This window comes from Spodoptera frugiperda, chromosome 7 (genome assembly GCF_023101765.2).
Source record: "Spodoptera frugiperda isolate SF20-4 chromosome 7, AGI-APGP_CSIRO_Sfru_2.0, whole genome shotgun sequence".
Classification (NCBI taxonomy): domain Eukaryota; kingdom Metazoa; phylum Arthropoda; class Insecta; order Lepidoptera; family Noctuidae; genus Spodoptera; species Spodoptera frugiperda.
The window spans coordinates 1,424,025-1,440,145 of NC_064218.1; the positions used below are offsets into that span (position 1 = coordinate 1,424,025).

The 16,121-nt window shown below is 36.0% G+C and overlaps 1 protein-coding gene across 6 annotated transcripts in view; it reads right to left on the minus strand.

Annotated features, from left to right (window-relative positions):
• The window catches only part of LOC118266174 (optineurin), a 29,214-nt gene extending 13,412 nt beyond the window's left edge, over nt 1-15,802 (minus strand). The window contains exons 1-5 of one of the 6 annotated variants that reach the window (XM_050694695.1): nt 15,588-15,792; nt 9,441-9,661; nt 3,388-3,630; nt 1,818-2,045; nt 1,051-1,161 (exon numbers count right to left, since the gene is read on the minus strand). In XM_050694695.1, the coding sequence (XP_050550652.1) occupies nt 1,051-1,161; nt 1,818-2,045; nt 3,388-3,630; nt 9,441-9,647 (789 nt within the window). In that variant the 5' untranslated portion in view covers nt 9,648-9,661; nt 15,588-15,792. The other 5 variants (XM_050694694.1, XM_050694692.1, XM_050694693.1 and 2 more) reach the window with 5 other exon arrangements.
• Nucleotides 15,803-16,121: the final 319 nt, after the last annotated feature.

Here is a 16,121-nt window from a genome sequence, read left to right on the forward strand (position 1 = left end):
AGGTCAAATAGAGAACCTCCTTTTTTGAAGTCGCTTAAAAATCGATTTCTTTTGACGTGACAATATATATTTTTAATAGCTCAGATAATAGTACTTTCGATCACTTAGACAGTGAAATATAAATAAATATATAAATGTTTCCTCATTAAAGAAAGAAAGACTATACAGTAGAAGATCCTTATTCGCGCTTCCTTCATACGCGTTTTCACTATTCGCGGATTGAAAAAATGCGATCCAATTCCTATATTCGCGGTCTAAGATTTCTTTATTCGCGGATAGAATCAAAATATCGGTGCGTAACCTAAAAAATACATTCGCTATCCTTTGTCAACGCGTCAGTAGAAGGATAAAAAAATAAAATAGACCTTATTACAACTACGTCTAGATTGTGACTTCTGCCTAAACCTAGTGTGACCTAAACCTGATGATAATAATATTATCATCAGGCAATCTGTATGATCAGAAAGTTCAATTAAACATTTTTTTTATCTACTATTTGCTTCTTGATTTCGTCATCTAGGAACGTATCCCCTATAACCCCATACAAATTACCATTCCATATTCACGGTTTCTGTATTCGCGGCATATTTACGGAACGCATACTACGCAATAAAGAGCTTCTACTGTATACAATGTGATAGGGTTGAGACTTCTAACCCGTTAAGGCTGAGTACTACATCTAATTTTATCGACAAAAGTCGGGGGTCGAAGGGGTCGAATCCCTCCCCTAAAAGTTATGGCTATTTTAATATATTTTTTACTTTTTTTGATATCAAAGGTTGTACGCGTCGTAGACACAAAAAAAAACGACAAACGGTAGCTAATAACCTTGGCTAACTAATTCATTACTTTTTTCATATGTTTGATAATGTTTTGGTGAGAAAAAAAATCATTTGTGAATTATTTTTACCGAAAAAATCACTATTTTTCAATATTTTCAATTAGGGATTCAACCCCCCATATTATGTTTTTGTTGATAAAATTAGATGTAGTACTCAGCCTTAACGGGTTAGAAGTCCCACCCCTATCACATTGTATAGATAACCTTACCTCAGCATTCTTGAGTTTTTCTTTGAGGTCATCTCTCTCCTTCGATGTGGCGTCCACTATGTGTTCCAGAGACTCTTTCTGCCACGTCAACTTCTCATTTTCTACTATCACCTGTAATGATACAACCATCATATTTGAATATATATATCGAATTAAGAACTAATATGATACAACATCATATTAGTTCTTAATTCCAAATTGGAATAATATGGGAAATTAGAGGCAAAGTTCCTCTCGGCTTTTTCGCCCTGGATAGAGCGTTTTCGTTTGTTTGAACGCGTAAATCTCCAGAACTGCTGGTCCGATTTGCATAATTTTTACTGTGTTGAATAGTGTATTTATCGAGGAAGGCTATAATTTCTTCTTCCTTACAGGTATAACCCAAATCATGGACATGGATGTGGAAGAATTTACAGCAGTAAATACAGGTCTTCGAGACGACTTTCCCGGCTATAAAACATCACGCTATGTGCGATAGGAGCCGAGCAGAGCGGCTGAAACTGCGCTGTAGTAGCTAGTTGGTAATATAATTTCTTACGTATGCCAGTTTAGACAAGCTAGTCATTGAGGTTATAGCGATAGAAATTGGACGATAAGGATAAATTTTATTACACTTAATTACATTTTAATGTTTATAAGTAAGTAAGTAAGTAAATTATCGCCGCAAGTGCCTTGGGTTTCGGGGGTTAGGAATTAAAGGTTTGTTGGGGAATCGGGGATTAGGAAGATTGAGAAGGGGGGTTATTAAACATAAATAAACAATTTACCTGTCTCCTTTGCTTTTCCACGAGCTCCAACTGCGAGGTCAATTTGTTGATGGTATCGTCATCTGGTGACGTCACGAACTCCAGGGCTGACGATGGGCCCGAAGGTGCAGGGTCCGCCACATTGGTGGCCACCACTGACTCGCCAGTCTCACTGCTGACTAAAGATTTCGCTTCGGTGTCAGCTAACCTTGCTATTTCAGATTTCAGCTTTTTGTTTTCTTGGCGAAGCTGTGGAAGAAAACATCGAGTACAGTTTATTAAAAATTACGGTTTACTCACGTATAGTAATGGAGAAAAGCTCTACTAGTTTCGAGTTACAGAGGGACTCTTCATTTGAGCAGCGTCTGCGTGTCGCCACGTCTGCGTTATTTATTTATTTATTTATTAATAAAGGCTTCTGTGTAGATAAAGCTTAAAGTACAATTTTTATATGTCTAGGACTTACACAGTTGCCAATTATAGGTTAACCAATGTTAGGTAGTTATTATACAAATCTAGTACAGTACCTACCCTTAGTACGAGTTTGCTTTACATTAACCGAAACGAGAACGAGACCGCGTTCGGCGCTCTGATTGGTTGGTTCATTGGAGCCGGCCAATCAAAGTGCCGAATGCGCTCTTGTTTTGATTTCGTTAAACGTAAAGGAATTTCGTACTAAGGGTACCGGACTAATGCCCGAATACTGAATCGTCTCTCAAATATTTAACGAATGCTCAAATGATTGAGCAGCTCTCAAACTCTAGTTTGGTATACTCAAACCTTAGTTATCGCTACCATTCAATTTTAAGATCAACTTACAATTAAGTTGTGCTCAAAGGCCCACAAGATAACAATTCTTGCTCAACACATGTAAATATTTTTACATATAAGTAAATGAAGATTATTTTCGAAAGATTCAGTTTATATGATCAAGATTACTTACAAGTTTAAGACCGAAATATATTGATAAAAGGATAGAGGTAAACCAAATACAGTTAATCATACCGGTAGGTAAAACCTACTTCTTTACCTATCTCCTGATAAGAGTGGCTACTCAGTACAGTACCTATGACATATTACATGTATGTAAAACACATTTTATGATTCATAAAACTTTATGATTCATGTAGGTAATATAAATAACTTGAATGGGAGAGAGTTCAGTCCCGTTTCTAACTTTTATCCATTATAAACTCAGCTTTAGGACATTTTTAGAAAGCCAAAACTTAAAAGTAATTGAAGCTGAAGCTGATGCAACATTTTCAAAAATATATGAGTCCCTATCGTAGTTTGAAACTAGTCGAGCTACTTCAAAGAGGGTCTTTGAAGCAACGTGAATAAACCGTGTATGTAGACCACATACATACATAACGTCAGATCTGACTCCCATGGGGATAGGCAGAGACAATGGAATTGCTACGAATTTTACACCTTTAGCTTCATCAACCGTCATCAGTAGTTTTATGCATACTCGTTGGTTAAGGGTACTTTTAATTTGGCCAATCCTCAATCCGTACTGTCTAAATGAGTCTAAGTATATACAAAACCGCTACATCAAGGTATAATTACCAAGAAAAAAACGAGGACATACCTTCTCCACCAATCCTTTGGTCTCTTCAAACTTCTCCTTGTGAAGAACATGAGTCTTCATCATGTCCTCCTGGCAGGACGCTATCAGCAGGAACTGTTCCTTCATAGACTCATTATTCTGTTTTAAAGTCTCCTTCAATATCACATTTTCGTCCAGAATCTCCCCGAATCGCTTCTGGAGCTCTTCTGTGCTTCTGTCGTCCGTAATGATGGTGCTGGCTACCATCATGCTAGCTGGAGATGGCTGGAGGGAGAAGAGAAGAATTTGTTAGCACCTAGTCAAGGATTCTTTATCTTTATATATACAATAATTCTTCTGTTTATATATATAATTCTTCTGTAAGTGTGTATGTCACTGAACTTCTCTTAAACGACTGGATCGATTTTGATGAATTTTTTTGTGTGTGTTCAAGGAGATCTGAGAATGGTTTAGATTAGCAATTTTGTCTGCTGGACAATGTTTTTTTAATTAATTTTTAATTTATTAGTAGTTGTTGATTTTGGAATGTTTTACATTAGATCCAACAAATTTTCAAATTAAAGACAGGTAGACAGGACAACGTCTGTCGGGTCCGCTAGTCTATAATATAAAAAATAAATCGGGTTTTCCTTTCAGACATAGAAACAGAACTATAACTTCAGAATACAACACGAACCGATTTCCACGGTTTTGCATTCGTTGGAAAAGACTCGGGCTCCGTGAGGGTTATAGCAAGGAAAAAATCAAAAAAAAAAAAGCAGGAAAACAGGGAACATCACTGGTGGCGAAACAGAGTTCGCCAGGTTTACTAGTAGGTTTATAAGTTCGATATGTGGCGATTTTCACCATGATTGACAATCAGTTTCGCTGAACAGTTGACAGTCTTGTGTGTAATGGGTTAAAGTATCAACCATCTTTAGATATAATGATATGTATGAAAAAAAAGGAAAAACATTTATTCAAAAGCCTTCAAAAGAAACATACGATTATAATACAAGGCACCGCTTTCAATTACCTGATGGTTCACCAATCCCACCTGATTACATGCACAAACGATACCAAAAGTAAACAACAATAACACCTAAATTTCAGACAGATTTTGAACTACACTCAGACCAAACTTTCTACCATAAAACAAAAAACCTAGGACCCAAAACCGAGCTCAAACGAAGTCTAGAATAAAATGAATGCTATCAACTTTGTCACTACGACCTGCGAATTGTTTCCTTCATAGAGTTATCTTAGGTAAACCCCCTTCGCAGTCGCAGTGACACGTGCCGCAAACTAAAGCTATGCACACACAGACCGGCGAAACTCAAACATGACACTGATTAGAAACGTATTTACTTCGCAAACTTGGAAACGAAAAAATATCGATTTGCATAATAAAAATTTGGTGATTCATTTGTAGTAGTGGTTGGTTATGTGTATAAGGTGAGAGGTTATTGTATTTTTCTCAATCCAGTGATGTAATGTAACCTGGTCAAAGTTATACTTACATAGGTGTAATTTAAAATATTTTTATATGCTTTTATTTTTGGGACACAACTTTCTTGTAGTGTTTCTCTCGCCCTTGTTTTCATTAATACGCTAGCTTTTAACAATAATATTCTAATTATGTCTTTCTGTTCGCATACCTAGACATAAACAAAGAGGTTCTAATATTTTTTTCGACTTATCCATTTCAGTATGCAACACAGAAGTAACAAAAGAACCCTAAAAAGTCCAATAGATACCGTAATTTCAATAAGAAAATTCAAATCGATTGCCGATTAATTCTAGCTACCGGTCACCGTAAATGTATTCACAGCCTTGTCAAGGACTAATTTGACGATTAACTTGACGTGTGTAAACACATTACAGACTGCCTTGTAAACTGAATTTATTTACTGACTGATTGATTATATCGATAACGAGCAACAAGAATATCTGATAACTTCAAAAAAAGCCCGGGGCGTACATCAGTTTTGTGACGTAGCGAAAAAGTAATATTAAGTAATCTTTTTCTAAGGGGAGAGGGGGGGATCATCAAATGACATCTCGCGCTTTGGACGAGGCGAGAGAGAGTGTTAGACTCTTACTGACTAAAAACCACCCCGTTCCTACTCCTGCCTTTCGAACCCGAACCCTGGTAACCCGCTAGGCAGTTCGGAGCTCTGCGTATCAAGTAATACTACCGATGCAATCTGACTTTGTGTGACCTTAATTATGGACACGGAAGAATGATTTACTTTTGATTATTTGATCGCGCTACTGATATGATAAAAACACATTATGCATTATCTACTAGAAAGCCGACCTCCAAAACTCCAGCAACGCACTAGTAATGCCTCTGGTGTTTCGGGTCTCCATGGGCGACGGTGATTGCTTACCATCAGGTGGTTTGTCTGCTCGTTTACCGGCTTTTTAGGCCCTTCCCTTGGGATGTGCCATAATAGATATTGAGGGTGTCCACCAGGGTGGTTTAAGTAAGTTAAAAATCCGACACTCCCTACTCTTTTATCCCCAAATAAAGAGAATATAGAAGGGTTCCGTCATCAAAAAAGTAATAGGCCCTGTAACTTAACACCACGCACTGAATGAACCAACATGAAACAGTAACACAATTGAAAATGCAATTTATAATCATTAATCAGGCGCACAGCGTAAATTCCCTGCTCAATGAATCTTCATAAGTCCACACTTGATCATGAGAGAGTTTGTGTGGCATTACAAAGGCATGATTCAAACTGTGTCACTTCCAGCTATAAACAATCCAATTTTTACAGGAAAATATTCACATGAGTACTAAGTGAGAATTTATTGTGTCATTCATGTTCATACGGCTGGGGAATCACTGAACTGACCTTGGTTGGACTATACATGATTAGTGCGGTGGGTGGATACTGGACAATCAGCTGTACGGAGCAAGTGCACCTCTTTGTGTAATCCACGAATTGATTTTCTAGTCTGGATGTGTATATGTTTGATTGTTGTTGTTTGTAGTAGAAAAAAAATATATTGAGGAAATATTTCCTATAGGAAAAAGTCTAGTCATTATTTAAAAAAAATAGGGAAATCGGACGATAACAAATCAACCGTGCTGAAATAACCAATTTGGTTAAGTCACGTTCTTTTCTAAAGACTGATTCCTATCATTAACTCAGGAAAATGAGTGTATGAAAAATGGAGGTGAATATCTCTACCCTAGTCGGGAATAAATGCCATGAAAAGCCATATTATGTGAAAAAAAAATGATAAACAAAACACTACCGGAGATTATTGAGAATCACGATTGCATCAGTCGCTTATCAAGCGCGGAGTATTGATTGAACGAGATAGCAGATACACTCAGTAGATATGAAACAATGCATAGAATCTTTATTACTTCAATAGCAATAACTATTTAATTTAATTACCGTACGGCATAGGTTGTGAGGTGACGGCAGCTTAGAATAAAGTTACCATTTCTACTACTACTTTCTACTTTTACGGGGCATGAGTGTCGTTTGTTTCTATGGTATAAGCCGGTAAATGAGCAGACGGATCACCTAATGGTAAACAATCGCCGCCGCCCATGGACACCTGAAACATCAGATGCGTTACAAGTGCGTTGCCGGCCTATTGAGGGTTAGAAATTTAAGAGTTGTTGGGGAATCGGGGTTTGGGAATATTGGGAATATGGGGAAGGGGGGTAATTGGGCCTCTGGTAAAACTATACACGAAAGGAAACACAACGCAACCGGCAACGCACTTGTAACGCATCTTTTGTTTCAGGTGTCCATGGGCAGCGGCGACTGCTATACTGGATCAGGTGATCCGTCTGCTCGTTAACCGGCTTACACCTACTATAAAAAAGACTTTGACGAAATAAACTTGTGCCTCATACGGGATCAGTATCAACGTCTACGTAATTACTACGCATATTATTGTTTTCTTACATATTTTTTTATCGGCTGTGCTTTATGTTGGTTCCTATCGACATCACCTATTGACCTGGATTATCAATAAAAATATACTAAAAAACCCTTTAGTTGTCATGACTTCGCAAGTTTGTATTCTATACATATAGGACACTATTTACAAACATTAAAAATTCTGCTTAAAATAACGCTACGAATGGAAAGTGGATACGTACTTTAAAAGTATGTATACTGTGACTTCGAACATAGAAAAAAAAACTAGTTCATGCAAGCTTTTTGCAAACATAACAACATAACAAGTAGAACCACTGGTATACCCTTTTTTTAAGGGGGGGAAATCATTCAATCACTTCTCCAGTTCTGAGTGTGGCGAGAGGAAGTGTCACACTCTTACTGACTAAAAACCACCCCGTTCCTACTCCTGCTTTTCAAGCCGGAGCCTCGATAAACCCGCTAGGTAGTCCGCAGCTCCAGTATTACATTTACTTATTGATCTTAAATTAACCTACCATATCAAGACCGTATTACCTATTACATAAATCTTGATCTAGGTCAAAAAGCCAGTTCAGCGACATTGTTCAAGTCGGAAAGTACTTTCAAATCTCTTACATGTCGATACGAAACCTCAATTAATGACCTATTCGATATAATAATCAGGGTGTGCGTGGTCTCAGTGGAGTGCCATTGGAGAGGCCTATGTCCAGCAGAAGCAAGAACAGGCTGATGATGATGAATCTAGGGTGTCTTCAAGGTTCGAGTGAATAGGTTGTTTACGGGTTGGCGTGCTCCATCATAGGCCGCATCATCGTTTATCATAAGAGCGAGATAGTGGACAAATTGTCCATTGCCAATAAATAAAATTAGTGCAACATGGATCCGACTAACTATAACTTCCGACTGCAACTGAAATCTAGCCTATTTTTAAGGAAAATCATCCAATGATTTTTTTTTAGGCGGGGCGAAAAGTAGACTCTCACTGCTAAAAACCACCCCGTTCCTACTACTACTTTTCGAACCGGATCTCCAGTACTATTCAGTCCGCAAATTCGGAAATTCTCGGACCTAAGACCAAGTAGCTTTTAATTCATCAGAAATGATCAGAAGACAATGGAACATGTAATAGTGACTGTTCGCGCAATGAGTACTGTATTGTACCGAAACCTCCTCGAAGACAACTAAGATATAAAGTTTCGCTTAACTTTAATGTTGCCGTATATTTCAATAGATTAAAATTTATCTAAACCTGTTTATATTGAACCCAATTCGATATTCGTTTCGACCATTCTATGCTACGCTAATTAATATGATATACAAACAAATACAAAGTCTCATATGACAATTAGCACAAGTCATCATTCCGTCAGCATTTCGTCAGCCAATATCCTATTGCAGACTAAATACTTGATACCTATGTCGCCACAGGACAGAAATGGCTACGGTGTAAATATTCGCAGGCATTTTACGCACTATACCAAGCACGTAGGTGATACATAATATGGATAAGCACGCACAGATAACGGTAAAGTATCAAATTGATGAATCAGCGATAGTTTTCCTCGAGTCACGTCACAACCATGGGGAAAATAACAATATCATCTCCATCTATTTCATTTTGATACTGCATTACTAGAAATATCCATAATAATCTTTCGTCTTTCGATAAAATATGTTGATATTAAAATGATAAGTCATTGTCGTGTGTTGATTTCTTATGACCAAACGCGGACATAACAAATATCACTTACTACGTAACAAACTAGTCTAGAAACTAGTGTCAAAATTCAGCTTCAGACTGTGTCCTTTTAGTGGGTATCATCAAAACTGTGGGAAGTGTGGGAGAGCCACACTTCAGCACAAATGGGGTGGCTCGACCGGTGTGATGCCACCGGCTTCACAGAAAACGGACGTGAAACAATGCTTGCTTCTAACCCCCAAAAGGCCTGCAACGCACTTGTAACGCTTCTGGTGTTTCGGGTGTCCATGGGCGACGGCGATTGCTTACCATCAGGTAACCCGTCTGCTCGTTTACCGGCTTATATCATTAAAAACTTTGCTGGAATTGAACACAATGCCTGGAAACACTAGGTATTAAATCTATTTAATTAGGGGACAATAAATTAGAGAAACCTATATCCAGTCCAGTAGAGGACAAAAAGACAACTAGGTACTTACACAGTCTCCAAGCTTGAAATGTGCTTTGAAGGCCATATTGGCTTCGTCCGAGAGGTCCTTCATGGCTTCTTCCATCTGTTCCTTGTCCAAGGTCACCTCGCCGGTCTCCAGACCGTTCTCAAGGCACTTCATGTCCAGGCTGGAGCCAGGAGATGTGCCCAGGATAATAAACGAGTCGTCGTCCCCGTTTTGTACTATTGTAGTCATCGTCTTACATCAATCTGGAAAGAGGGGAAGAAGAAGATTAGATTTAAAATGGAATAAATAGATTGAATTAAATTCCTATTACAACGTCTCCATTTTGGCGGTGTTAACTATGCTCTTACTATAAGCCTTTTGCCCAGAAAATGCAAAGTACAAGTAACTACATATCAATGTAACGTGTGTCGCGGAATGCTGCTCATGAATATGAGCCTCTAGTGTGGCTTGAAACTAGTCGAGTTTCTTGTCAAACAGATAACATAATAATTGATCAATGTAACGTTAATAAAATGCCCCTCTCTGCCTGATACCTCCCATCCCTGATCCCATGATCCAATAATATGGTAATCCGACACAACTGGTCTAAGATCAAAATGCATGCATTACCTACATATTTTTCTTTTATTAAACCGTGTGGAAATCCCACAGAATTTCCAGATTTTGGCTTGTTAATTAATATTTTGTTTAAAAATCCCATAGGCAATTTTTGTCTGACCTTTGCGCTTTGCAAAACTGACAGACTTTATCAAACGTTAAGCCACAGAGCTAAATAGCAATTTGGGAGAAACATCTACTTCACATCTTCAATTTTCAATTGCAAATCGTCTGAGCGTTTTTAAAACTATGAGTCAACCAAAGCAAATAGGTGACTGTACCGTCCCACTTCAAATAATGGGACAACGACCTGATATAATAGATTGTTATTTTAGCAAGCATGACATTTCGCACTTATACTTTCAATAGACAAGACAATAATAGTGTGTCGTCTTTCTGGGAAAAGGGGGGCGCTCACGGTTTAGTGGACACAGTACATAAGCATAGTTATTCAATTCATTGTTTACATAACAATTACGAATAGTAAGGGTGATCCCATAGATATAATTCTGTTTTAAATACTTCTGTGTGGTGATCCACATTAAGATATTGATATAGAAGTAGGTATAACAAGTTTATTCATCGTCATCATGATCACAGGGCCTACTACGAGTTAGTTTTACATTTAATGAGATCCGAAAGTTACCGCATTTAGCCCTCTGATAGGTTGGTTCCTGTGAGCCGGTCAATCAGAGCTGCCTGGACCGTGAGCTTTTTTTGAGAGGAGAAAATCATCCATTGACTCTCCCGCACTTGGGCGAGGCGTGATCAGACTCATTACTGACACAATTGTAATATCCCGTTTCTAAGGCTCCAGAGCGCCTAACGCTGTACCGTTTCGATCTCGTTTTAAACTTATAACTACATAAAACAATCTCGCACTAAGCCCTCAGCTCGTTTACGTTGACTACCGGACTTGCGCCTCTCAAAATGGCATGTAGCATTTGATACCTTGCTTTTATTCTAGGGAAATTAAGAATGTCAGTAGCATTTTCAATTACTAACGAAGTATTCCTTAGATCCTTGTATTCCTTGATGTATGTTTAACAGTAATTTTTCGAGAATTAATTAGGTATTACAAAACATGCGTGTACAGAAGAAAATCGATACTATTCGTATTACATTGTTTTCCGTATTGTTTAAATTAATGTTTACATAATAATGAAATGTCGGTCAAAGCAAATTGTTATTGTTTTCATTCCAAGCTGGCAAAAAAACATTACGTTAAACGATATCTATTATGTGGATGTCGTTTGAAATTCATTGACCTACAACCATATTAAATAACTATTGAATAGTTTACATAAAACGTTATCACAATTATTTAAATGGGCCTGTTTATACTGAATAATATGAAGTACCTAGCACTGTTACATTGTAGTAAGGGGCCGTTCATTAATCAAGTGAGGTTCTTTTGGCGTTGTTTAACCCCCTCCCTCTCCCCCTTAGTGATATGTGGTGAGGTTTTAGGTTAACCCCCCCCCCCAATATTTAAGTGGGTTAACATTTCGTAGATAATACTCGTACATGTACCTAAAAAATATCATCTAAATTGATTTAAGTTTAGAAATGCATAATTAACTATGATTAGTATACTCTTTTATGGAGTTAGGAAGTGGAAGTGGAAGATATTCTATAAAGCCCCCGTTCCCCCTCGTGGTATTTTATGATTTTGCACCCCCTCACCTCAATTAAGTATCACGTGATTAATGGACGTCCCCTAATGCAGATAAAAATCCAGTTTTGCCTATTCCTGTAGGAATTTCGCGAAATTAGTGCTCCTCTACTAAGTAACTAGTTGTAATCTGTCACTCACGTAGTCATAGTCGTAATAAAATATGTAATTTTATAGACAAAGTTATCTGAATTACTTAAATGGCCGTCTTTATGTTTTTATTGACTGTGGGTGGAATGAATGGCAGAAGCATATATCTATACTAATATATAAATCTGAAGAGTTTGTTTGTTTGTCTGAACCCTGTTTAAAATATATCTTTCAGAATAAAAAAACTAATTATTACCTTCGATAGAAATAAATTGCAAAAATATTTTCGGGTGTTTCGTTTAAATATGTTTTCGAGTTTTCTTATGGTTTTCACGGAGTTCAATGAACTTATTAATGGGTAAAGTAAGCAGTCATTTTCTTAATCTCGTGGCAAGGTCGACCAGGCAAAAAGTGTGTCGTCCATTGGTGACAAAAAATACTTATTTCACGCCTGAATAGCATAGACATTTATTCCTACAAACTTAAAAAAAAATAAGTCACAGTAGACTGGACAACAATATTATGTTAGCCAGATTCTAATGTAGATTTGTTTGAACATATTAATCTTCAGAACCCATCATCATCATCATCATCAGCCTGTTCTCATACTCAGCTGGGCAAAGGCCTCTCCAATGGCACGCCAATGAACTCTATCTTCAGCTCTACGCATCCAACCACTACCATCCACCTTGCGGATATCGTTACTCCACCTAGCTGGTGGGCGCCCTACACTACGCTTGCCTAGACACGGTCTCCACTCTAGAATACGTTTACCGAAGCGGTCATCGGTCATCTCTAGAACTACAAATTCGAATTTAATAATTGTCTTTATGTTGGATAGTACCAGATTTAATCGAGAAAGACTATAAAACAATTAAAAAATCACATAAGCTGTAAAACATCACGCTATGATGGATGAAAAGGACAGAATCAGTGGGTGATATCGCGGACGAGTAAATATAATAAGTTTTTTAACTAGTTACCTAAATTATAAAAGACATGTGCGTGCGAAAAAAAATGACCGCACGGTTGGTGCGGTGGCTGGGCAACCAGCTGCCGCGCAACGTGTACCGGTTTCGTTTTCCGCACGGAGTTACTCTTTGTGTGATCCACATATTGTTGTTTCTGGTCTGAGTGTGATGTGTATTTTTGTAGACGCACCTACGACACAGGAGAACAAGAGTGGGGCAATGTTTCTTTAAAAAAAAATACATAGGACTTACAACATAAATTGTGAAAAGTGGGTGTACATTGTTACAGAGTGGCATTGTGCACCTCTGCCTACCCCTTCGGGGATTAAAGGCGTGACGATGTGTATGTATGTACATAGTCCACATCATCCATGTTTTATCAAACTTGTGTATAACTAGTTAATAATATCTGTTGTATTCATGTATCAAGGCCAGATGTGTGTTGGTAGCATACTAACACCACTTAGTTACTTAAGGCAAAACAAACAAGTAGGGCCCCCATTACTGCACTGAATTACGATGAGAGAAAGTTGTCTTTACACAACTTTAAAGACACAACAAGTGTACTTGTGGCCTTGTGTGGTAGGAGGAGGGTTCAATTTTGATTGATATTGTATTTCCTTTCTATGTCCATTGATAAGAATCGCGTCATAAGCAGTGATAGGAAAGCAGTGGTAGTGGATATTAGCTTAAACTTTGAAAAGAGAACAGAAAAGAAACTGAGAGTTCCTTAGTAACTACTATATTCTTTTCTCTGTTCTTCAAAGTTTAGGCTAATTAAGTACTACCTATTACTAGTCATAAGGCTTGTTCCTCCTAAATAAATAAATTGCTCATATTGATTCTTTCTGGCCAATAGAGGGTAATCAAATTGCTTTTGAGATTTTGGGATTTAGATACAAATTATATCAGCTAATTTCTTCTTAAACGAATTATGTGAATAGTTAAATCTTTTTAGAAATTATTATTGGCTTATCAAATTAAGTAAATTAGGATTATTTTAAAGAAAATATTGTGTATTCTTTTCCTTTATTTAAGATATACTACTTATGTAATGTTTTTTATAAATTTATGACTTATAAAATACCAAAGCCGCTGTGTAAATTAAGAAAAAAGGTATCTATAATTTATGAATAAAGAGAGACTGAAACAATTGTTCAAACTGAAATGATGTTGCTATTTCTTTTCATTAATTTATGAATTTTAATTGTTAACTGTTACTGTGTGTCTTGTATGTTTATCTTATTATATTCCAACTCACATACATACATTATTACATATTTAATAAAAAAAATACGAGTATTTCAGACACATTACACTCTTACCTTAATGTTTTTTGTAAGACAAATATTGTAAACTTTTACACCAAGAGGTGAATAGAGATTTACCTATTAATAAGCAATGGAAAAGTTATTTAACAAAGAGAGGTACAACACAAAGGCAAGGCATAGGGTGCAAGGGGCAACATGGGCCACACCATATGGTCCTTTGTTAACAAAAGGAATGCAGTAGTTAACATTGAAGATTTAAAAATGGAAACAAAAATATCTACTTAACTATATACTTTAAAATTCTAGTAATGTTAATTATGTATTACATATTAAAATAATATTATAACAGACACACTCTTCTACTTAAAGAACAATAAAAAACTTTTAAAATAAATGAAATAACTACTCTTTTTTATTACTTAAATAAACCAGTTATGCACTGAATTTTAAATATAGAATCATTTAAGTGCATTCAAGATAATACTTTATAAGCAGTGCAATAAATCAGTATTTAACAAGACAACGCAATATAAAATAAATACCTTGTATGGAAAGGAACTATTATTTATATTAGGTATTCAACATTGTTATAATATTTATTTGATTTTAATATAATATTATAACACTTAATTACTGTGTCAACTTTGATAATAATATGCAAGTCTTTGATAACAACCACTGTTCTGTATTTTTCTATGATAACATATTGATACACCAATCTCTTCTCAATCACATGCATGCATATGCAAACACACATGCATGCATATTTCTATACTTGTTGCATGCAGTAAGTAGTTATTGTCATAGAATAAAAATATGCAATATGGCTAGAGTTGAACATAGACTATTAATTATTATAAAAAAGTTGTTTTGTACAATAATTGATAATGAACAATGAAAATCACCATGACCTGTTATCAACTTCAACTTACATAACTGTGATTTATAAACTTAGTTATCAATAATATAATCTTAAAAGGCTTTAAATATGTTATCTGTGACTATGTTTATTAAAGAGGCATGTTTTCAATATCAAAAGAAAAAAATCTTAGTAGATTGTACACTATTACTATGATATTATGCCACTGTTGTACTATACCAGCTATATATATTTTAATTATGATACACTCACCAATATACTAGACCAGCCAAAACCAATAGCAGTTGTAAACAATTAAATTGATACAGATAACTAAAACCTTTATTGATATCAGAAATAATTACCCAATAAATAATCAAAATTACTCACTTCTTACCTACTTAACAAATAAGCAAGTCAGTGAGAGATAAATAGCAACATAAAACTAACCTTCGTAACAAGTTGCTTAGATGAATTCGCACGGGAAGTCCCTTTGTAAACAATGAGAGTTGTGACGCACTTCCACGAAATAAAGATAAAATATTCATTAAATGCAAAATTGTACACTAAATACCACTTATTAAAGGAACCGTGTATCACTGATTAACCTGAATACTTGTGTGCTAGAGCCACTCGACGCCGTAACTAAAAATAAATTGTGAAACTTGTCATATTTTTGCATGTTGGTAGAAAAATAACACTTACCGGATAATTCAATGCGACGGATGTCGGAATATAATTGTTATTGCGTTCATATACACTGTATTTTACATAATATGCAAATTGACCCACCGTTTATTTGTTATCGTTAGCACTTTATTATCTATATGAAACGGAAAGTAAATATTTTTTTAGATAACTAGTAGCAGAGGACGAAATTCATTCCAAGACCTTGGGATATTTCTGACACTGACAAATTGACAATCATCTGACATCTGACAGTTCAAAATTGTATGAATGAAATGTAGTGACGAAAGTGAATCACATGATTTGCACAGGCAGTAACAAAACGAAAAATAGCCAAAAGATTGAAACGTTTCATATTTTTATTTTATTACAATGTATGAAATGGATTTACTACGTAATAACAATAAAATAAGGTAATAAACAAAGAAATATGTTTTTATATAGAACTTACCAGCAAAAAATAATTAATAGATAAGATTTCACACATTTCATTATAAGCAAATTAAAATATATTATTTACTGTAATATACATGTAACTATGTTATGTTAATA